General features: G+C 39.5%; 1 protein-coding gene across 6 annotated transcripts in view; it reads left to right on the top strand.

Annotated features, from left to right (window-relative positions):
* The first annotated feature begins 3,441 nt into the window (after positions 1 to 3,441).
* MYO1B (myosin IB) overlaps positions 3,442 to 23,291 on the top strand; it is a 97,518-nt gene continuing 77,668 nt past the window's right edge. For all 6 annotated transcript variants that reach the window (XM_017828524.1, XM_017828526.1, XM_017828529.1 and 3 more), the window contains exons 1-2: positions 3,442 to 3,582; positions 17,993 to 18,108. In XM_017828524.1, the coding sequence (XP_017684013.1) occupies positions 3,448 to 3,582; positions 17,993 to 18,108 (251 nt within the window). In that variant the 5' untranslated portion in view covers positions 3,442 to 3,447. The remainder of the gene's footprint in view (positions 3,583 to 17,992; positions 18,109 to 23,291) is intronic.

A 23,291-nucleotide genomic window follows, 5' to 3' on the forward strand; every position in this document is an offset into this window, starting at 1 on the left:
CAAGCATTACAATTTTAGTTGGGTTTTTCTTTTTTTTTCCTGAGCTAATTTGTTGCTATATTAATAACTTGCAGCTGTAGTCTTTATACACTTGCTTTTCTTGATGCCAACAAAATGAGATGTTACAGTCACAATAGCAAGGTATTAGGTAAATTGAGGGAGTACCGCTTACATTTTTAGGTTATTTTTTATTGAATTTCCAGTTTGAAATTACAGCACAGTTCAAATAGAGCCTCACAGCAGTATCTCTGTCCACCTTCCACCATTCAACAGTCTTCATTTGAAAAAAGTCTTGTTGTTTGATAGGACATGACCTGTTATGGTTCTTTCCTCAAACCCAGTTTCCTGTTTCCTGGTGTTTGCTCTCTCACCAGCACAGCTGTGGCTTTGGTCACTCCTGCTCTCTCAGGCACTGGGAGTGGGTTTTGGTCCTGTTCCTCTCACAGGTTTGGCTCTTGAAAATTAGTCTTGAGAAGCATTCATCTTCTTAGAGGTGCATGAATACAGGCACAGGCAAAAGCCACCTACTTTTTTGTACTGCTCTCCAAACTGTAGTGCACATGCTGTCACCAGTGCTGATGGGAAAAGAATTCCAGCTGCAAGGCATCTCTGAGTATATGACAAATACAAATACTTGGACATGAATTTGGATTGAGTTTCTGAGCTTTTTCTGAAGTTTAGCCGTGTAATGTTGCAAGGGTTTGATTATTTTTTTTTTTTCCTGTGTAATGTACCGATTTTTGATGTTTTTTTTTTTTTAAAAGCTGCTCTAAAAATGGGTATTTGGTATTTTGAAGGTGCTGTATATACTGATCTTCTACTGAATTCTAGTAGATAAAATTAAGTTATTAATATAAAATTAATAACTTAATTTTATCTCATTGTATAATGTATAATGTTGGCTTTTCTTAAGAGTGCTGTTTCCCCCACTTGTTACCTTAGATAGGCAACCAAATTATCCTTTGTTGTTACCTAAACCAGAGCAGGGATTATGATTGGATTCCACCAAAATGGAGGCTAACAACACTGGTATGGCAGAATACTCTTGGATCATACATAAGTGTATGAGAGAGTCTTTAATGAATTTCTTGCAAAGACAAAGCTATTGCAGGTGATTTTGAGCAGTCAGTGTTGAACATGATGTTTCACATATTGTCCAATTTTTTTATCATTTATGTATGTATTATTTTCTAACTCGCATGTTAATGGAAATATTTTAGCCATAGTATGCTGCAAATTATTGTGGAAAAACAAGCTGAAAATTTAACTTTGACCGTAAAACTGAACCTTTCAAATATATTGATAAATTAATATTTGTATACAACTTTTTCATCCAACTTAGTAGTAGATATAGTGTCTTTGTGCACCTCTTCTGCAAAACGTGCCACTGAGCTTGGGAATACATGAATATTCTTGATGGGTTTGGCTGCTCTTGGTCCCGAAATTCCTGAGCAATGATGCGTGAAGTGTGGTAGGTGGTATGTAATTTCACAATGGTAGATGAGGTATGCTACTTAGAACCTAAATTTTAGGTTGGAATTGCCCTTATTAGGATTTTTGTGTTGGCTTTTTTTATATATTTGGCCACAAACCCAATATTTAATAATTTCCATACTTGAGAAGGGTTTTATTTTTTCAGCCTTCAAAAATTATTTGAGCATTAGTTGATGTATGGGAAGTAATTAGGTCTCTGAAACAAGACTGGTAGTTTAAAGAATTTGTCTTAATGGGATGCAGAAGTTGAAGTGATACCTCTGAAAAGATTCTGTAAATGTTTAAAATTTTTTTGGTGATTCAGAGAGGTGAACTTTTAAGAATAAAAGTATCTCTCTCTACAAAAATATTTGTTCAGTGTTTTTGTTTAAAATAAATGCTCTTTTGTTTGTTTAGCAGAGTTGACTCAGCTTTGGTTGGTTACCATAGTTCAGCACTGTTTCTGAATTTCCATGTGAATTTCTAGTAATTCCCAGGCTTGTTTCAGGTTTTTGGGGGTCTTGTCGTATCACTTCCGTCAGCTGCCTGTAGAGCTGCGCTTCTCTTCGTTGAATTTGGAAAAACATCAAGCACGACTATTTTGATCTAATATCCCTCAAATGTCACTCACTGCTGAAAAACATCAAATAACGTGTACTATCTTAGTGGCTGTGGGTAGAAGGAAGAGATAAAAGACTTTGCTTATTTTAAATTAGTTATCTGATGGAGAGCTGCTGTGGCAAGGTAATGCTGATCCTATAAGGTAATACCTGCTCAGCAGCATTTTGGAAAACAAAAAAAAGTAGGTGGAATTGAAATGTGCTACAGTGAGAGGGGAAACAAGGAAAGCCTGATGGCAGTTCATGGCTGGGGGGTTACAGCTGAGCGGTGAAGTTCAGCTGTTGTTTTGTGTACCTGTGCAGTAGCTGGTTCTTGTTTTGTGTGGTCAGCAGAGTTGTTCTCTCACCTCTGGTTCCCTGTTTGCCCCCTGCCGCTGTGAATCTGTTCATTTTTCAGTCTCATCACGAAAGCTTAAAGCAGTAACTGTGTGCCTGGAGTTCTTGAGGAGCTCAGTAATCTTCTGTAGCATTTGGATTGGAAGGATAAAAGGCTGGGAAGGATCAAATAAGTGTCAAGTTTTGGCCCGACCTTGACTTCTTTGTCTAAATTACTTCCTTTATCAGACTTGGTTTCTTTGTTTGATCCTGGTCCTCTGTTTAAGCCCAACTTCTGACTTTTGCCACTCCAGTTATATAGATGTAGAGTCTCCATTTGTCAGCTGGATTGTTGCTGCCCCATGAAAGTGCTCCCTTAAGCAATAAAGTTACAAATAAATCTGTAACTTAATTGAATCTGATTAGGAAATGAAGTAATTTGGTAGCTTCAGGTAACCAAGACCAGTACTGTACTAGAATATAGACACTCTAGAGTACAGGATTCATGACTTAAGATCAAATAATGTGGTGTGGTTTTTGTCTCAGGGTGGGTTCACTTAGTTGGTTTCCATTTCAAAGTTGATGCAGTTGGAGAAATGCAAGTAAGGGCGAGAAAGAAATTCATATTAGGGTATTGACAAATTTAAACCCTAGTTTGGAGATCTTGGTGAAGCTTTTGATAAAACTTGGGTTTGCGTACACTCGAACGCTGTGTTGAAATTGTCCAAAAAATCTGGTTGTGGTGCCCACTGGAATAACCATTCCTGTTTCTTGCAGTTTCGCATTTAATGTACACTGGGCCAGAAGGCATTGTTGACGATTGGAAGTTAAATTTTTGGAATTGTGTGGACTACCTGGGTAGAAGCAATGTCTTTGAGAGCATTCCTTGGAAAAATAATTTTAAAGTAATGTCATTCGGTGGGCTTTTAACTTTTATTCCTTGAGTAGTGTTACTAGATAATGCCTGTGAATAATTAGAATAACTTTGAGCTAACTTTGCTCTTTGTTTTATTCTTGTTTCTTTATTTTCCAGGAGGAAATGGCCAAAATGGAGGTCAAGACGTCACTTTTAGATGATATGATAGGGGTGGGAGATATGGTTCTTTTAGAGCCACTTAATGAAGATTCGTTCATCAATAATCTGAAAAAGCGCTTTGATCACAATGAAGTTTATGTGAGTATATGTTAAGAAATTACATCCTATGGGGAACTATGTTGTCATTCTTAAGATATGTGTTTGTTTGTAAGCATACACATAGACTGAATGCCTGAACATTGTCTATTGTACTAAGGATGTTTTAAACCTTACTTCTGCTGTAGTCTTTCCTGTACCGCATTGTTTGCGTTTGATCTCTCCCATCTGGGATATTTTTCCTTTTTCTTTTTCCCTTTGTGCAACATGGGGGACCTCTGATTTTCGTAAAGAACAGTTCCAGACCTGCTGCTGACAAAAACTTTGATACTGCTGTTGTCAGAGGACATTGCAGTTATAAATAATTCACTTAACAGGGAAGACACTTCCAGGATGTTAGAGCAGGTTGAAGTAGAAACAATTCATGCTTGGAATATGCTAAGGCTAACTTAAATGTTGCCTGCTATCTTTGATTTGCAAAAGGGTTATGTTTATTAGAGTGGTTGTATTTTAAACTAGATACAATGAGCTTGGATATATGTGGAAGTAATCAAAATCTTCAGGGATATTAATCTCTGAGTGATGATCAACAGGAGAGGTGTTGTGAACTGGTAATGTTGTGAAGCACAAGCAGGGAACAAAGTGGCAAATTGTGATTCCAGTTAAGCCTTTCATTTCCTGTTTCATCTTTGTTCCATTTTTGCTAAAATGTGCACAGTATTGTATCTGTTATACTGCTTCAGCTGTGTGAACTTAATGATGTGTAGAAACATTCCAAGGCTGCTGGTGAAAGATAAGTCTTTTAAGAGTAAAAGCTGAAATATTTAAGCCAAAGTATAGCTATGATCTGCAAACAATTGTGTCTACAGCTTATTACAATCAAATAGATGTGTTCTGTACTTAATTATAATTTACCCCTTCCGCAGTTTTAATTTTTAGTGTGATTATGCTTTTCCTTCTTGCTAAGCATTTGAACCTTCGTGGTCTCATCATACTTTCTTCTCCTTTCAATCCTCCAGTATGGGAGGGTCTGTGCTGTTTTTGTTTGCTTCTTCTATCCCTTATAGTCTGTGCTTTTGTATCTCTGCTATTCATTGTCTGTCACATCTTTCTTCCCAAATAATTTTTCTGCTCAGCCACGTGTATTCCCTTTCTGTAGGTTAGGTTGGTAATACACAGTTACACCCAACTGCTCCTCCACTCACCTCCACTGACCTCCACTGATTTGCTCCTTCAGTTTAGACTGACAATTAAATTAAACAGAAAATTAAAATAAGGACTCTCAGTATCCATTAAAACCTTGGAGAAGAAACCAGAACAATGTGTATTTGTGGAAAGATTTCTTCCACAATGCTTTAAAAAAAAAAAAAAAATCTTCGTGATGCTTTTGAGAGTTACATTTGGAAAACTTTGTGTCAAATTTTCCTTGTTCCTTAAAGGTGTGTTCTGTTCCTTATTGATAACCCTTCGATGTTGATACAGGCAGATAGATATCAGATTTCTCTTTTGTGCTCTTTCATCCTGCTTTTGGCAAGTCCTCCATATTCAACAGCTGCAGTGGCTGCCCCTTCTGGGACTCAGAGGCTTTTTTTTTCTTTCAGTTAGTGGCTTGTATAATTAACATGTTCCCCATCAGTTTTAGGGTTAATGCTATATTCCTGATGCCTACAGTAAAAGTGGGTGATAATGAATCATCTCGTTCTACTTTAGCTCAAGATACTATGAAGGAAAAGAGAAGGGAGCTATTTGCCTAGAGATTAAAGAAGACAGTACCACCCTGCCCACTCTTTGGGTCATATTTGAAAGTTTTACTTAAAGCATTAAGGATACAAAAATGCTCTGTGAGGGCACCCTAAGCTATGCAGTCTCTTAAGAAGGGTTGCTATAAATTATATGGATTTCTCAGGTTTTTTTTTTTACTGTAAACTACTATGGATTGCAAAGTATTTAATTACACGTTTCTGCTTAATTCAGACTGGATAGTTTTTCCTTGAAATACATTTGTTTGAATGACAAATGGGTATTCTGTTTTATTTTTATCTGCTATTATGAGCTGGCTGACAACTGTATTCAAACACAGTTCTTTGAGACGGTGACAGTGAAGTATTTCCCCCAGTTTCTGATTTGACTGGGCCTGGCACTGACATGCAGTGTTATTAACTGTATTATGTGCTTTGGTGGGTGATAGAGGTATCACTTTTCTCTTGCAATGCAGGATCCTTTGCCTAGCAGGTGGGAAAGCCTGGTACTTAACTGTGCTCTGTTAAAAAGTGTGAACTGCTGCCAAAACCAAAACTTTTTTTTTTTTTTAATCATTCCCTTGTAGTTTGTTGCTCTACCATTTACCCTTTTTCTTAAATCTTTGTGATTTGTTTGATCATGTTATTTATTTTTTTAAGGTCTTTCAAGTATTTTTTGTGAATGCACAATATGAAGGCAAAATGTTGCAGATCTTTACAAGTATTAAAACACTCACTACATCAGTGGTGGAAAGAATTGATGTTTATGCCTGTGCCTCATGCTGCTACTAAGTATGCAAGTTACTTGGTTTGGGATGCTGCGTGGTTTTATTTACCAAATCACTTGAGGAATATTATCTCCTTTCCATATCAGTTGAGTTCTGCTGCCCTGCAGATTTCATGCCACTGTTGCATATTTTAGAAAAGTTGTAAAATAGTAACACTTGGAATGGTGCTCACTGTACCAACCACATTAATTTTCAAGTACAAACTCTCCTCTACCACCTTCAGATTTCCACCAACGGTCTTCTCCCCAGTTTCAGTCATGACAACTACACTTTGTCTTTCTAATTTTAGACTCTGGTGAGGACAATGAAGCCTCTGTTACACCTGGAAGTAGTGCTTGTTTTACTATGTAAAATCTGTCGTTTGCATGCTATCCCAGGGAAAGCCGATTGCACTGTTAAAGAGCTAAGGTTGGTGCTTAAATAACTCATACTGCAGATTTCTGCAGCTCCAACAAGCTACATACAGAAGTTGACCTCTCAGGATCCATTCAGAGGGCAGTAGGAATGGATTTGTCCTTTAATGGCTCATCTGTGGGCTTAAATTCAGTCTTCATGTCAGTGCTTCATTCTAGGTATTACCAAAAGTTGTATCCAGGTTTAAAGAACAAAGTCAAATTGAAGCCATGTGAGCAGATTGAAATGTTTCTCAGCAGTAAACCAGGCTTACTCAATGTCGGTTTCTAAGCAGTTTCCTGCAGACTGAAGGGTGTATCTGTGCTACATATGTTAGTTTTAAAATGGAGTTGCAGTTATAACCTTCAAAAGGGTTTCTTGTGAGGAATGAGACCTGTAACATGGATAGCTTTGAAAATGCTTTGGTTGGCCAGATGTTGCATGATTGTGTTAGCCAGTCTTGGTAGGTAAAACAATAAAGGGGACTTATAAGAGGGATGGGGACAAACTTTTTAGTAAAACCTATTGCAATAGGATGATGGATATTGGTTTCAAACTAAAAGAGGGTAGATTTAGACTAGATAATAAGGAAGAAATTTTTTTTATAATGAGGGTGGTGAAACACTGGAACAGGTTGCCCAGCGTGGTGGTAGGTGCCCCATCCCTGGAAACATTCGAAGTCAGCTTGGGGCTGGGCTCTGCTTGATGTCTGCTTATTGCAGGGGGGTTGAACTCTAGAGACCTTTAAATATCCCGTCCAACCCAAACTATTCTGTGATTCTACGAAATGTGAGTCAGATCAAACCATCAGTGAACAATGCCAAATCTCTCCCCATAGCCAAAGATGACAAGATAGTTGGGCTCATTCCACTAGAAGAGTTTTTGTTTTTTCGAGTCTCTTTCACAGTTATGTTTGATGCTGAATGTTTGATGTTGGAGATCTCAGTGCCAGCTCCATTTATCTCTTTGAAATGCTACTCTGTAAGAGCTCCCCTTGCAAATGCATTCAGATCTGGATCCTCTGGTGGTCCCTTTGTGTCATCCTGGGCACGTTCACTGTAAGCTGTTTTAGAAGCTTAGCTAAGTTTCATGCCGTGGTGCAAGCAGGATAATAAGTGTACTCCTAACTATTAGGGAACAGACTGTGGCTTGATTACCTGTTGTTCAATTTTATGTGTATTTGATGGAAAGTTTAATAGACTTGGGTGTTGTGTTACATACCAGAGTGCAAAGCTGGAGGCTGTGCCTATAAAAATAAGCATGAAGGCTGGTGGAGCTGGAGTTTGGCCAAATATTCTACTAAAGACCATCACATTCTGCAGTAATCTCATGCTGAGTGGCTTTGGGTGGGGGGAGGGCTCGTTGGGTAACATGCATGTGTTAATTGGAAATGGGAATCTTGGAGTTTAGTCATGTCTGGAAATGTCTGAGGTATGTCTGACCAAGAAAAATCTCATTAGAAAGCTGTAATTGTTTATTATATTGTGTTAGCAACTCTTAAACTTTTCATTGATAAAATTTGCATCACTGTTCCACAAAAGATCTTTTCTGTAACTGTTGGTGACAAAAGCCCGTGAGAGTTTTTCGTTAACTTTACAAAGTAAAAAGTGGCTCATGGGCAATGCAGTTAGCAAGTAGGAAAAAAAAATCCCACAATGTTGATTATTTGAAGGTTCCAGGGAGCAGTTTGTGCAGTTAAAATGTGTGACCTACAGACCTCATGGAAAACTTTAAATACATTTGTAAAATTCAGTTTGTGTGTGATGAATTTTTGACTTGTTCTGTTGAACTCCCTCCCTTTTTTTTTTATTTTATTTTTTTTCTAAATTGGCTGAAATACGCTCATCCAATCCAGCTCAGCAATAATTTTTCCTTTGTATTTTGGGATGCAGACAAATGGGAGAGGGGCATCTGTCTATATGTGCGTTTGCAGTGACTTATGAATGGTAGAGGTTTGGGATAAAATGTAGTGTATGTGTTAGTCTGAAACTTATTTTTGTACTGGTTTTATTGCTTTGTGAGGCGTGTGGAAGTGTCAAGGGAGGTGTGAGGAGTCTGGAGGGGAGTGGAGCTGTGTAGGCTCACGGGAGTCAGCCTTTAGAGGTCAGATACAGCTTTATTCTGCTGCCCTGCACATTTTTCCCCACAGTTATGTTGATTCTTGAAGTCTTCCCAAATTTGCAGAGGTCAACATTTTGTTCCTTACAAGAAAATGTTTGTTTGCTTTTTGTTCTTACAGCAGAACAGAATCTTTCTCTGATGTCAGCGTTTAATTTGTATTTTCTGGTGCGTGGAGTTTGTGGGCTGCTTTGGGCAGGAACAGCCTTATGTTACTGAACATTTGTTGTTTTATCACTGAAACATTAAATATTTGGCATTCCAGTGTAGTAAGTCAGTTTTATCTGTTTGAGGTACCATCCTTGTGGCCACCTTCTGCTGGCATGGCTCTTCTGGTGTGCTTGTTTCATAGACTTAACTACTTCCTGTTGATCTCTATTTTAATATTTTAGGGGTAGCCTTTTTATTTCTGACTTGCCTTTACTCCACTGTGTCTGTCTGTATTATTGATTCATCCCTTTTTCAGCTACCTTACAGTATTTAGGACTTTACTGAATTGCTGTCAAGCATAGTTGCTTTGTTCCTGCTGCACTCATACCTACTGTTCCAGACGCTACATTATGAAAGAATAGAGTAGGGAACAGAATTATGTGAATGAGACCAATTGTCCTGGTCTGCATCAGCCTTGTGTGGCCATCTCTCCATATAAGTCCATTGCTGCTGTAAGAACGGAGTGTTGTGGTATTGGGAAACACAAATGCAACTGGCTGAGAAAATCTTTGTGGTAATAAAGTGACCGAGTGATTGTTGAAGTTCAATTTTCCTCTCAGTTTCATTACCTTCTGATGTCAACATGATCATGTACGTCTCTAGTATGCTGTTGTTGAGGCCAGGTGGAATCCTTTGTTGGTGGGTTTTTTGATGAGGGTTGTTGTCCCCTGTGGTTTTGGTACATCCTAGTTGTGTGCAGGGGGCCTCTGGTGGTCTAGTGGTTAGGGTGCAGGACTCTCACCGCTGTGACCCGGGTTCGATTCCCGGCCCCCCGGGCAGATGGAGCTCGTCAGCCCTGTGTGGCAATCCATCTAAGAGAAGGTCACTCTAAACAAACCTACGTTCTGAGACCCTCACTGCCACTGTCCGAGTTTCACAGGCAATCCATCTAAGAGAAGGTCACTCTAAACAAACCTACGTTCTGAGACCCTCACTGCCTGGCCATTATTATAGTTGTGTGCATGTTGGTTGGTAGCTGCTCTGTGCTTTGCTGCTCCTGCAGCAACATGCAGAAGAGTCTTTCTTCCTGCCAGATCTGACCCTGCTCTCTTGTACTTTCATGTTTTTACTTGTGTTTATCCAACAAGTCCAACCTGGGCTGCTGGTCTTCCTTTGGGAGTTTGAGGAGTGGCAGGTGTGGTGACTGAATAGTTTCTTAAAGGCAGGATGGTTTGAGAGCTGGAGCAGAGCAGCCATCCATCTGCCTGTGATGGGAGCCCAGGGGACCTGAGTTTCCTCCCATCTCCTTCTCTTCCTCCCTTGGGGAATGCCTGTGTCAGTTTGAGCAATTTTCCCATCAGTGCCTCAACAGTTTTGCCCTTTGAGGGAAGCTACTGAGTTGTAGTAATAATATTGTTGCAGCTGCCATAGGCTAGGAACTTGAAGCCTGCTGCTTCTCCTTCAGATGTGAAAAAGGGCTTGTGTGCCCAAGGCTCATCTTTTCCTGTGATAGCTTGTGGCCTAAGAAGTATTCTGCCTCCCTGCAAATCTTGCTTTGCTTGTTACCTAGATAGAAATCCTGTGGGTCCTCTGGCCCTTCAAATCAGCCTGCTCTGGTAAAACAAACTTTATAACTTGCCCAGAGTCAGGAGTACAGATTTTCACAGGCAGCAGGTTGGCTGCTTTTTGCCTTGAAGTGCTTTGTGGGAGGAGAGTTACTTATCTTAAGGCAGTACTTTGTTTCCTTTTTATACAGCTCCCACGATGCTGAGCCTAGTGTTTGAGGCACTGGTTTGTAGGACCACATGCAGTGTCTGCATAGAGGGGTAATAAAACATTAATAAGGATCACAGAAAATTGTATGCATTTGGTGGGTTGTGTATAGGGATCTTCTCCTTCCCTACACACTCTTTTTTTTTTTTGCCTCTGATGTGAAACCTTTAAAAAAAAGTGAGGTGGTGTGGGAAATGCCTCCAGTAGGGCCCCAGGGATTGTTATAGTGTTGGGTCTGTCTCGAAATACTGTGTATTTCTTCACTAAGGTGATGACAACATTTGGGGCATTTCCTAGTGGTTTCAGTGCACATTATATGAAACAAAAACACAAAAGAAAGATTAATGAAAGATTGACAAATGACAGAAATAAAAGCAAAAGTGTCCAAGTGCTGTAAAAACATGATTTTCACCCTGAAGACTGTAAGTTAGCCTATACCTCCTGCAACATGACACAAGGTATATCTCAGCCCCCCGCCCCCATTTCATTCATACAGAAATAATGAAACATTTTAGAATTAATGTTCTCACTAATGTTTTCACCGGTGCTTTCTTGGCACAGACACTGTCCCATCTCCAGCTACTGCTTGCTTATGAAAACAAGCCTTTATCTTTTGAAAAGTGTGCAAGCACTGGTATTGAGGGGTATTTACATGCTGTCTTGAAAAATTCCTCATGTTACCTTTGGGTTGACTTCCTCATCACTTACTTTACAGGTTTGCCTGTAGTTGCATCCTGTGTAGGAATTCTGTTTGTTTGTATAAAAACATCCCAACTTAGTCAGAGAGGTGACCAGCAGAGATGGTTAGTCTGCTTCATTAATAATAACACTAGAGTCTGTCATAATGATCTTGAGGTTAGCAGTAATATTCACTGGGCAGGGAAGAGATTTCTGTGCCCTGAAGAAACTCAGAAGAGAAACCCAACAATCTGCGCTCATGCATCCACTTCAAGTACTCGCTTCAACTTGCCATGTGGGTGTCTTTCTCTGGCAGATGATCTGCTCTTAACTTCAGGGCTCGGATCTCAAAACACGTTGCAGTGTGATTCAGGGCTTGATCCTGGCCAGTGTGGGTTGGCCACAGCTTGTTCAGACTGCTGCTGTTTGCACAGTGACTTGCAGGATCAAGCCCATACTGAAGAGTATTTTAGTGGTGGTGGTGTCCTCTTTGACATAGGTTGCCTGTGTTGCGATTGTTTGCTTTGGGATATAGATGTAGCTTCTGCCTTTGTGTGACCTGTGTGAGCTTTGTTTCTTGGGTCATGATGTCAGGCATTAACGTATTTGGTACAGGGCTGTTATTTTGTCTCCTCTAGCAGTAAGGTGGTTTTGCTTGAACTATGGATACTGTTGCTTCAGTTTCTTATTTCTAGGTAGTTTTTTTTTTTACAGTCTTTGCTCTCCCGTGCAGGTTTTACAAGGCTGCCTGTCGTGGTTAATAACAGCATTAAGCACATGTATTAACTTACCAGGATTGGTTTTTTTGGTATTACAACATAATAGACTTCGTCCACTGTGTTTCTGGGACTAAAATGCTCTTTCTGGGAAGGTGGTCTTGAGCAAGAGAGTTTTCATCATCATGGAGAATAGACTGTGTCTATTCAAAAATTCAGTGATATTTTTCTTCAGTTATACCCACAAAATTATAAAGGACTACATCCAAACTAAGATGAAAAACAGTATCAAGGAGAAGGAGAGGTTTTTCCACGTATATATGTACATGTGTGTGTATATATATACACAGAGAGAGAGAGAGAAAGACTACATATGAGAGTCTAGTTTGTATTTGCAGTTTACTGAAGAGTAGCTTTTAGTTCCTGTTATTTCCATTTGACTGTTGCTCTTTGGGATGCTGGGCTTGTGTTGTGCCTGTGAAGTCTCTTGCAGAGGGTACCTGGAGGCTCTGCTCATGCTCCTGGCTTACTGGAGCACAAGGAGCATTAGCCCAGCACTGGCTCAAGGGGAAGTGCAGCTCTTGGCTTGAATCACAGGTAGAGTTTTTGTATGTGCTGTCATGAAGCAGTGCCGGCAAACCCTGGAGTGTTACAGGATGAAATTCTTGTTTGTTTGTTTGTCTTTTTCGAGTACCCCGCCCCTCCCTCTCTGCCAAGCAATACAAACACCTACACTGTCATACACAGGAATATAGTAAATCAAAGCCCCAGAAATAGTAAAGGGCTCAGATGGTTTTGCTTTTAGTCTTTATGTTACTCTTTTCCTTACTCTTTTCAACTATTATCTCTTGCAGCTTTCTGTTTCCAACATGAAGAAAAACACAATGAACCAGAAACACAGTGCATTTAGCTGTTTTATTGTGGCCAACCACAATGTAAAACAAATTTGAGCACACAGCATGATTGTTCAAATAATAGATGATATTTTAATAAAGTACTGATCTAGTTGCTAATGTTTATTAAAGTGGGAAACTTCATTATGGAGTAAAGTTGCAGTGTTAAATTTGCCAGGTTCTGTTTGAGATTGAGACTGTTCAGAAAATTTAGAACGTGTAAGCGCAGGCTTCCTCTACCATCTCCTTGGCCTCAGCTGTTCTGAACATGCAGCGGCACACCTGCTTATGAGTTGGCTGGTTCCAGAACTGCAGTAATTCAGGCAAATACAAAGAAAAATGAGTATTATATTAGAGATATAATTTTGCATATGTCACATTAAGAAACCCCACAAAACCAAAACACAGCACTCTCCCCCCAGTGAAAACATAGCTGTGTAAGCCTTGGTTCTGGATTCATTCCAATAAAATCTAATCACATTTCTCTTTGTTCTTTATTGTCTTTCTTTTCAATGAATTGTTTTAGCAGCATGATCTGAAACCATTCAAAGTCAAAGGAACCCACTATGTTGGAGCATAAAAATTGCTAAACAAAAGGGGAAGAATCAGTATTTTACTAAATAATCTTATTTTACTAGAATTTCTTTGTTTTCTATTTCCATGCTTCAGTGTTTAAATAATTAAATAAAGCAACCCTATTGTCTCCTGGGAATTTAGTGCATTTGAAGGATACATTAGCAGATGGGCATATTACAGCAGGACTGAGTTGTGTGCAGCAGCAGTTCCTCTAGATTGTTACACGCTACCATAGGATTAGAAGCATGGGTTTGTTTTTAACAGAACTGACAAAAGGGATGTAGAGTACAGTTCCAGAAGGTTTGCAGCAAATCGGTGTAGATGCTTAACGATTTTAAACTCTGCATAAGGTTGCTTTACAGAGATTGCCACAGATCCAGAAAAGCTTTTAAAGATACAGAGCAGGCTTTTACGAGAGCCCCAGCTGTGCAGCTTCTGTGCTGCAGCCTCAACTAGTGTCAGTAGTGTTCCCTGGCTTCTGCACATGTAATCTTGTCTCTTCTGGGCCCTTGGGGCATTGCAAGTCTAACTTTGACAGGAGAAAAAATAGCTTTTTTTACTATACTGTATCCCAGGTTGTGAAATATTCTCCCATAACCTGTACCAGTGGTCTTCCAAAAGCTCCTCTTCTTGGGTTGGCCTGTGCTGCCTCTTCCCTGTGTATGAGATTTCACCGCAGTGCTTGTGCATCCTGGCTGTGGAGGTCTCTGGGGACCTTACACTGGGCTCACTGTAAGGTTTTTGCGACCTCTCAGCTGAAAATGTCCAGTTTCTAGCAAGAACTTTCCTCAGCCCTTGGCTGGGAAGAGGCTGCTGCCTGTATATTAGCAATAAGAGCTTTATATCATCTTGCTGTTTCAGGCCTCTTCTTAAGTCAGGGTTGGCTTGGGTTAGAAAGATGCAGAAGGCCTTGCAAGGTACCTATAAACTTGAAGTAACCCTAGTATCTTGCCCCAGGTGTTTACACTGGCTTCCAGTCCTAGGGGAAGAAAATGGGGCATCAAAGTGTCTTGGTCGTTGCATCTCCAACGGTACTTAGAAATGGCGTGTAACAAATATCAACAGCTTTTCCAGTTGAATTGGGATTTGGAATTTTCTTCCTGCTTGGGGTATAGGAACGAGTGGTATGTGTTGTTTGGTGGGGAATGCAGAATGCATTGTCATTTAAGCTGATAAAAATTTGAATGCTCTTTTCTGCAGATGAAATGTTAGCCCATCACAATGTCTCCATGTGACATGACAGATGCACTGATAAATGCTGAGTGAGAGGCCCTTTTGCTTTGGGTTCTGGACAAACACAGCAAGGAGACAAAAGTTGCCTTTGTGAGTTATTGCAATAAAGTAGAAACTGGAAAGAAGGAGGGAATATTATCAAAAGTCTAGTTGGCGAAACTTGAGGAGACAGCAGATCTTGTCCAATCTTGCATAACGAGACCATGTCAAGATCAAGAAAGAAATCAAATCTCCTGACTGTATTCTGTGCGTTCATCATCATGAGGCACTCCTCTGGGGTTTCATTTTTGTCCTTAAACAGGGAAAATAAAGAATCTCTTTTGTCCCTGGGGTACTGTGGTATGGTCTCCCACTACTCTTGGGTGTTCTGCTTTCAGCAATGGAATGTTTCTGTGCTTGTCGCTTGCTCAAGGATTTAAGCCATTTATTTTGTTTGTTTATAATAGAGTTCTGGTGGGAAGACAGATGTTATGTGGGAAAGCTATTTTCCGGATCTGTTTATCCCTGTTATGTGGAATCTCTCAGACCATCATTAGCAAGTAGCTATTAGGCATCAGCTTTGAGAGATTGGCATTTCTAGAAGAGGAGATGTATTAGTTCTTGTAAGCAGCTTTGCAGCAAAAACAGTGATTTCTTGGCATGCTTTGGCTTGGTGTTTAAGATGGACAGGAGTATGTCTTTGTTTCCATATGGTCATTTAACCTTTTGAAATATTGGTATTTTAGGAAATGGTCTGTATTTGTTCATGTCTGACAATAAAGAGCTGACTTGAATTCCCAAAATACATTGTCTAAGCAATACTTAGCTATGAAGAGATGGTTCTAAATAAATCTCATTTGAATGCCTGTATTTAAAATTAAAAATCAAAGTTTTTACTTTCACTCATCGTTCTTTACCTTAACATTTCAAGGTACTTCAAGGAACCTAGCAATTAAGTTGTATGCTATTAAGGTAGCAAAATAGGGGCAAATCTTTGAGTTCTGAAGAATTAATGTTTCAAAATACAATCTTCAGGATTTGGCCTTCATCTCTCTTCTGCTGATACTTTCCAAAACTGATTTCACAACAGGCTGAATTCACAAATTCCTAAGATTTAGAAGGAAACAAGTTAACATATTAATGTTTTATCAGGAAAGAGTCCTAATTGGGGTATCCATGCACTTGGGAAGACTAGAAAGCTTCTTACGCTTTGGGTATCTGTCACCCATGCCAAGAATCTGTAGACTTGCAAATTGCCAAGGCCACATGTGTGCAGAGAGAGCAAAGTAAACACTGTAGAAAGGCAATTTCTGCATTTTCATCTTGTTCAGCCAAAGAGATTAGACATAGTTGGAAAGCGCTTTCCTCCGTAGAGGGAGGATGACCACAAAACTAGAACAATTTTTTCTTTGTTTGAAGAACATATACATAAGCACACGCTGCGGTTTGTGTTTAAGACAAGCAAAAATCTTAATTATTTTGGAGTTGATCTCAACTGTCTGTATCTGAATGCCTCTGAGGGTGCTACCCTCCCGAGTTGTGGTGTGAGGCAGATTGGAGCTGTCCCTCTGTTGGGTTGCAGCCTGGCTGCCGAGGTGCGAGGCAGCTCCACGCTTGCTTCCCCTCACGGCACTCAGCACGGGCCTTTGGGGTGAAACCAGCCTGTCCTAGGGTATTGGCTCTGTTCTGGGCTTGAATTCATGTCAGGAAATGCTTTGCAGAAGGTGCTGTCCAGTTAAAGGGAGAGGAGGTGTTTAGAAATGGTGAGGCTTGAGCGCAGTGGGTGAAGTGCTGTGTTTCATCGTAGCAGCATGGTTCAATGAGTTGTCAGCAGCGACTGCTTCTGATTCATCCTGAGTGGTAAACATTACAAGGATGAACTATGAGAGTCTTTGGAGACCTCATGCCACTTGTTTTATCACTGGGGTCTAGTTTGTTCCACTCAGTTTGGGACAGAAAATGCCACGTGAGCTCATGGCTTACCTGCCCATATACGTGCTATGGAAAATAGGAAATATTGCTCTCCTTGCTTTCTGCTTAGGACCAAATTTAGTTAGCATTTAGCATGAAATTACTTTAGACTTGAAAGTTAGATAGGGAAGGGTTGCAGCAATTAATATTTTTGATTTGTGACTTCAGCTCTGGCAGTAGTTTAGTGCTCTACTGAAACTGTTGCTCAGAAACTTGGGCTCCTCATGCCTCTCCTCCCATTTACACGTGCAAATTACATCACTTTCCTCTAAGAAATGTTGAGGGGTGAAATCCACATAGTGATTGTGAGGTACTAAAATATCACTGCACATTGTAAAAACTATTTTTTTTTTCTGTCATTAGTGTAAATGTAATCCAAGTAGTGGGAACCTGTGGCTTTTGTGCACAGCTTTACATCTCCCAGGTTATCGGAAAATTGTGTTTCATCAGGTGTTAATTATTTATTTCATGGTTGTGGAAAGAGATACCAAACATTTGAGGTTTTATTAATCTTTGATCAGTATCTGCAGGCAGGATGGAGTGGGGTTTTGGCATTTTTTGCCCCTCTGGTGTATTTGGGTGCAGCCTTTGCAGCTGGAGGGAGGCCTAGAGAGCTGTGGGACACCCAGCAGTAGGCTCAACAAAGACAAGTTAATTGTGTCATGTGCAGGCATGGTAGTTGTGGTGCACAGAACTGGTCTTCATTCAGCTCAGTAGCGGATGGGATCTAACAGAGTAAAACAAAAAGCTCCCTCTGCTTTCCAGTGGTAATGGTGAGTATGTTTAGAATCTGGACACAAAATTTATGCTTCGCGTCATTGGTAGGACTTTGTCAGACTTGAACCCTGACAGTAAATCTCTCCTTTGATGGAGACCTGTCAGAGGCTATTAACCTTCAGGTTTCTTATCTGTGAAGCTGTTCTGTGCTCAAGGCTTTGGCAAAGTGTCATAAAGTTCCTCCTTGGGAAGGGGAGCACAGTCCAACTCTGGCATTGCCTTACGTGGTTTTGTGTGAGTGCCCAAGGGCTGCAGCAAAACTCGTGTGACATTTGCCATGCAGATGGAGTGAGTTCTTCGTGAGCATCTGTGTCCTTTTTTCCTTTCCCTCCCCCAACTGAATTAGTCACAGAAATATAGAACCATTGGGCTTTCTTTTAAAAAATGTTCATAAGAGGCTTTCAGTTATGTAGAAATAGCTTCTTGGTACCCAACAGTGGTTTTTGAGAGAGATTTAAGACATTTCCGAGTGTATGCACATATTTATTTATTGCTACAATTAGGTGCTTTTTTGTTTGTTTGTTTGTTTGTTCAGGGTTTTTTGGGGTGGGTTTTATTTTGTTTGGTTTTTGGTTTTTTTTCAGAAGCATTAAATGGGCAAACAACATATAAGCAGCAAAAGTATGTTAAAGAGAAAAATTCACGATAACTTTTTTTTCTTTTGACAGACATACATTGGCAGCGTGGTGATATCAATAAACCCCTACAGGTCTCTACCCATTTATACTCCAGAGAAAGTGGAGGAATACAGAAACCGAAACTTTTATGAACTCAGTCCTCACATGTAAGTACAGCAAAGAAGTTTTAGTTTTCATTCTGTCCTGGAACAGATGGTACCAGCTGTCTCCCTTCTCAAAAGCTGTGTTGATTAAAGCAAGCAAAATAAAAATCACACCACCACTCCCACAAAATGAATTTTTGTTAGCTCATCTATATTCTAAAATGAAGGCAGAATGAGATACTCTTTCATGCACTTAGGTTCTGGTATGTGCATTTCAGAACATCTTCCCCTAATTATTAAAAGTAGCCATTATTACTGCATGGGAAAGTAAGCAGTGTGTTTTCAAGGAAATCTCTTCCTTTCGAAGTCCAGACTTGTGGAAACCTCTAGATGTTAAATATGTCTGACTCATATAGTGTTACTTTTGATATCTGAAACTCTTAATTTATCTTTGTGCAATGCAAAAAAAAAAAAAAAGAAAAAACAAAAAAGAAAAAACCCTCATGATGAATGTAGAAACATATTGGACATGTCTGAATGGTAACTGTAGGAAAAAAAAAAAGCTTGGTCTTCTCTTCTCTGTGCTGGGTTGAAATGAGCTCATTCCAAGAGGACAGATAGAGCACCATAAATATGTAATGCAAATTTTAAGGCTAAAATATATAGCAGAATTATTGGTCAGAGCTATTGAGAGTAAAGGAACATGGTTAAGCCCTGTGCATAATAGGACAAAACGTTGATTGCAGATGTGGATGCTACGGCTGAAAATGAGGTACCTGGGCTTCAAGGTCTGTATGTTGCAGTGATCATTTTATCTTGTCAGACATTTTTCATCTTCCTTCAGTGTTAGCTTTTAGGTTAAAAGGAAATTATGTGTGGAAATAGTTCTGGAAGTTATTTTGTTCTGATTAATTTTTTGCCTTAAGACTTCATCTGTAACATTTCCACATGTGTTGGGCTGAAATGCAGATAGCGTGTTAATCAGATCAAATAAGCTTCTGGTGGTTCTTGGACCTCTTGGATCTGAGCTCTGGCTATATTCAGGTTTTCCTTCTTCACAGTTTTGTTTAGCAAGCACAGTTGCTTGCTAAATTGACACAGTTCCTTGCTAAAAGAACTTTCTGCTCTGCTAATTCTGTTCAACTGCATAAAATTTACTGTCAAATGATGGAGTATTTTAAAAGTACAATCTGAGAGTTAAAGTGTGTCTGATATTCTGAAAGACAGTACTATGTACTTGGTTACACCTTGAATCAAGTACATAGTATTATATTGATCTCGTTATTTTTCCACCTCTGTTGAGAGATGATTTCCCATAACAAAAGTGGTCAACAATCATTCTTGTTTGTATTAACTTGTTTTAACTTGACAGAAATATGTTACATACACATCATTCATCACTAATGACAATAATTGTATGGTCAGGCTGCTATCTCACAGCAAGAACTTCTATGAGATAGAACCCAAGAGCAGGAGACTGAAGTGAGAAATTGTTGACTTTTATGTCAGGAGATCTTGACTGCACTATAGCAGTAGACTTTCCTTGCAAGTTTGGATAGAGTCCCAAGTCAAGAAAAATATAAACCTAATTTGTCTTGGACATATATGATCTCTCCACAAATTTTCTTTATTTGTTATGTCTCCTGTATGAAAATTTTGTCTTCTGACACCTGCTAAGTAGACAAAATATCTTTAAAAATAGAAGATTAAGAAATAATCTTTGTTATTGTTTCTTTTACCGATACGGTATTTTCAAACTGTAAAAATATAAAATGATCTTACTTTATGGTGACCTTGCTTCCCTTCCCATCTGCCTGTAGATGCTTATTGGAATTGCAGAATCAAGAGAGTCACTTTAGTCTCTGCTAAAATTGGTAAACTTCTCACCATCTTTAAAAGATATTTGGAAAGTATTGTAGGTGTATAGAATAAGTGCTATGTAGGCTGCCTTATGCCATCTCTGACAAGCCTAAACAACTTTCCATCCCCTTTAATATGTAGTGCATTGTGCTGTACCTAAGGATTCATGCCAGTCCAGTTCACTGTGTGAGCACGGAGCTGGTCCTTGAATGCTGGTTAACAGACCATGATGTGAGTGCACAGGGTGGCCCTACAGTCCTGCTGGAGCCAAGCCTAGGCTGTTCACCAGCGGGGTGCTTGCCTTGCCAAACTGGTCAGTACAGACCAGGAGTGGGGTTTGGGACAGAGCTGGCATCATCCCATCCTTGGAGCTTGCAGCTAATTCTAGGGTTGACTGCTCTGGCAGCAGCAAGCCACTGCTAAAAGCAGGGTTCAGACATGTCTAGGGAGACTGCTGCACTTCCACAGAGACCTTGCAATCTTCAAGGTGGTTTTTTTTAGCTGCTCAGGAACTTTAATGAAGAGATGCTGTGAGACAAATTGCAATTTGTGGTATTTTTTTCTGCCATGGGGGTAAGAAACCCTACATTGATTTGTGGAAATGTACATACCTACTTTTCTTTGATGTGTAAATCTCCATTGAGCCATGGCCTCTTCAGAAGTATTGATTGTGGGTGAGCCCACTGCACCATTTAAGTGTGCTTTGGGAAAAGACTTTTCGTTCCTGTCGTGTAATCCCGAGCAAAGCAAAACTCTAGACTTTTTATAGGGAAACTAATGCATACAACCTAGAAAGTGTGCCTAGAAATAAAATTACATGTAGTGTGTTTCTTATTTCAGTGTGTCTTTTGTACAAATAATGTGATTTTGTTACTAATGGTAGCTAGAAAAATGCAAATAGTTAATTGAAAAAATTTTTAGCGGTGGTTTGGTTTGAGATTCCTTTAGAAACCAGGTCAGTATGGCACCAAAACTCTTCTGTCAGAAATAAATGTGCTGTCACCTGTTGGCATGATAACTCACGTTCTTCGATGTCTGTCATTTTGGAGAGAACCTCCAGGTTTAGGAACCTGAAGGTTTTGAGTGTCAGCATCTCTAGAGTGGTCTGCCATGGGACATTCCTGCAGCTCTGGCTCTGTGTGGGAGCTCTTGGGAAACAAGGAACATAAATCGTGGTTCGGTTCTTTTCCAGTAGTTTTGTATGACCTTCCATCTGTGCTTGAGGTACATGCGTGTGTTCCAGTGTGATGGATTGATACAGGGAGGGTGTTCTTGAGAATGCCACCCGTCCCAGTTAAATAGCAGGCTTGGTGAGCAAATGAAAACAGAAGGAAGGAGAGAAGTATATAATGCCATGAAGGAAATCCATACCTGGAGTTTTTTTTCCATATATGGTCATTGAAGGAAACATGGGAGTGAAAAATCTGTTCACGTGTTTTCTTAGCCCTAATCTCAAAGAGGAGGGAGGGAGGGAACACCTAATCATCTGCTCTGTGTTTCCTCAAGAGTGTCTGTGAGAGTGACTGACTCTTTCAGTGACGCCAGTTAACATTAATTGCAGGGTTTGGACAGGTTGTTTTGGTGTTTTGTTTTGTTTGGGTTTTTTTTTTCTTTTTTTTTTTTTCTTTTATTTTGTTTTTTTAATGATCTTTGGAAACTAGAGTAAGGCCATGACCACATTCAGCCAAGCTGAATTTCTGGGAGAAAGTTTCTGATCAGATGATTTTGGATAGAGTTACACCTGATAAAATTTGATCAAAGAGATTTTATTTTAGTAGTTTGTTCCTCTCTAAATACACTACTGTTGTTGTGGCACCATATAATAAAGTGTTACTTTTCTAGGTCTTCTGGAATGCTTGTTTTCATAGTCTGTGGCTATTTGCATAGTTGTAATAGGAAGTTTACCAAGCTTTTTAATTGTTGGGTTGTTGAGTTTTTTTGATGTTTTGTTAATCTTGCTGGTTTTGTCTTTATCTGCAAGGCAGGATCAAACTTGTCTCTGACTTGATAGGGCAGAGTATGACATTTCAGTGTTCAAACAGTTTGCTGCTTGATTTGTGCAGTCCTTACATTTCTGTTCTGCTCTCTCAGTTAATGTAATTACTCTTTCAGTTGATGTAATTGCTGCTTTGCTTACCTTGTGGGTAGACTGGTCATGAGAGCAAGCCAAGCTGTCTATCTTGCTATTTCACATTGATTTTCACCGGTGACAAAGGCAGCTGCTGGTGTCTTTGAAGTGAATGCAATGGGAAATCAAGTAGATTATCGTACCACATATTTGTAACCATAATGCTGTATCACTTTCCTACCAGTAACAGATTTGCTTTAAGGGATTGCAGAATAGGTGCTTTCATGCATTTCCTATCTTAACATTGGTTCCTGGCTACTAGCAGCTCTCTGTCCCTGGGAGGTAGGGTGGCATGTGGCTTTTTGCTCCCCTTTGTGTTCTGAGATGCCTGACATGCTCGCTCTAGAAGAATCACAGATTATTTTTGAGGCACAAAATAAAAGTGGCAGCTGTATTGCTAATGGCAAGACACAAGCAAATGAGGGTTTGGTCAATGTGCATTTGTTTTATCTATGCACTGAAGTTTTTATGGTGAGTAACTAGGAGCACAGTAAAAATCCGGAGAAGGCTTTTATCAGACGTCTGTTGAATTCCACTTGGGCAGTTTTGCTGTATATTTTATTTACTTGTTATTAGTTCTTTTAAATCAGACATTCCTGAAGAGACAATAGTTTGCATGTAAAGCTTTCAAATTTAGAGAAACTTAAACTTTTACAGGCAACTCCAGAAATCCAGCTTGCCTTAAATGGAATACAAGCACAAATATATTTGTTAAAATGTAAGAATGAGGAACTTATTCATGTTCCCCATTTCAAGGATTGTCACATAGATAATTATTGGGACAAATCATTAACTTGTGGATATCTGCAATTACTCTGACAATAGATAGTGTTTACTGTTTCCTTTTCAAGTTTTGAGCTGAAGTAAGTGGTGAATATAGAAGTTATATTTTTGCTTCTATCTTTTTCTTTTTTTTTTGCTGGTGTTCCAGGATTGCATGTCTTTGGAAACACCAAGATTACAGTAACTCTTTTTCTTCTGTGATGTAAAGCAAATATTTTTGTCTGAAGTGTATGATAAAGCCTCAGCTGTGAACGATAGTTTTTAACTATATGTAAAACGAAGCTTTTCCCCATAGATAGCAGAGTTGTAAGATACATAGTAGCTGTCTTTATTTGTTGAGGAAGGGGGTGGTGGGGTGAGAGCCTGTGATATGCTTAAGTGTCCTTCATTGCCCCAGTATGTTTATTTTAACATTTCCGTTTCAGTTTGTCCTTTCCTAATCTTCATTTGCCTTTGTTTTTTTTTTTTTTTTTTT

This window comes from Lepidothrix coronata, unplaced genomic scaffold, assembly GCF_001604755.1.
Source record: "Lepidothrix coronata isolate B3197 unplaced genomic scaffold, Lepidothrix_coronata-1.0 Scaffold149, whole genome shotgun sequence".
NCBI lineage: Eukaryota > Metazoa > Chordata > Aves > Passeriformes > Pipridae > Lepidothrix > Lepidothrix coronata.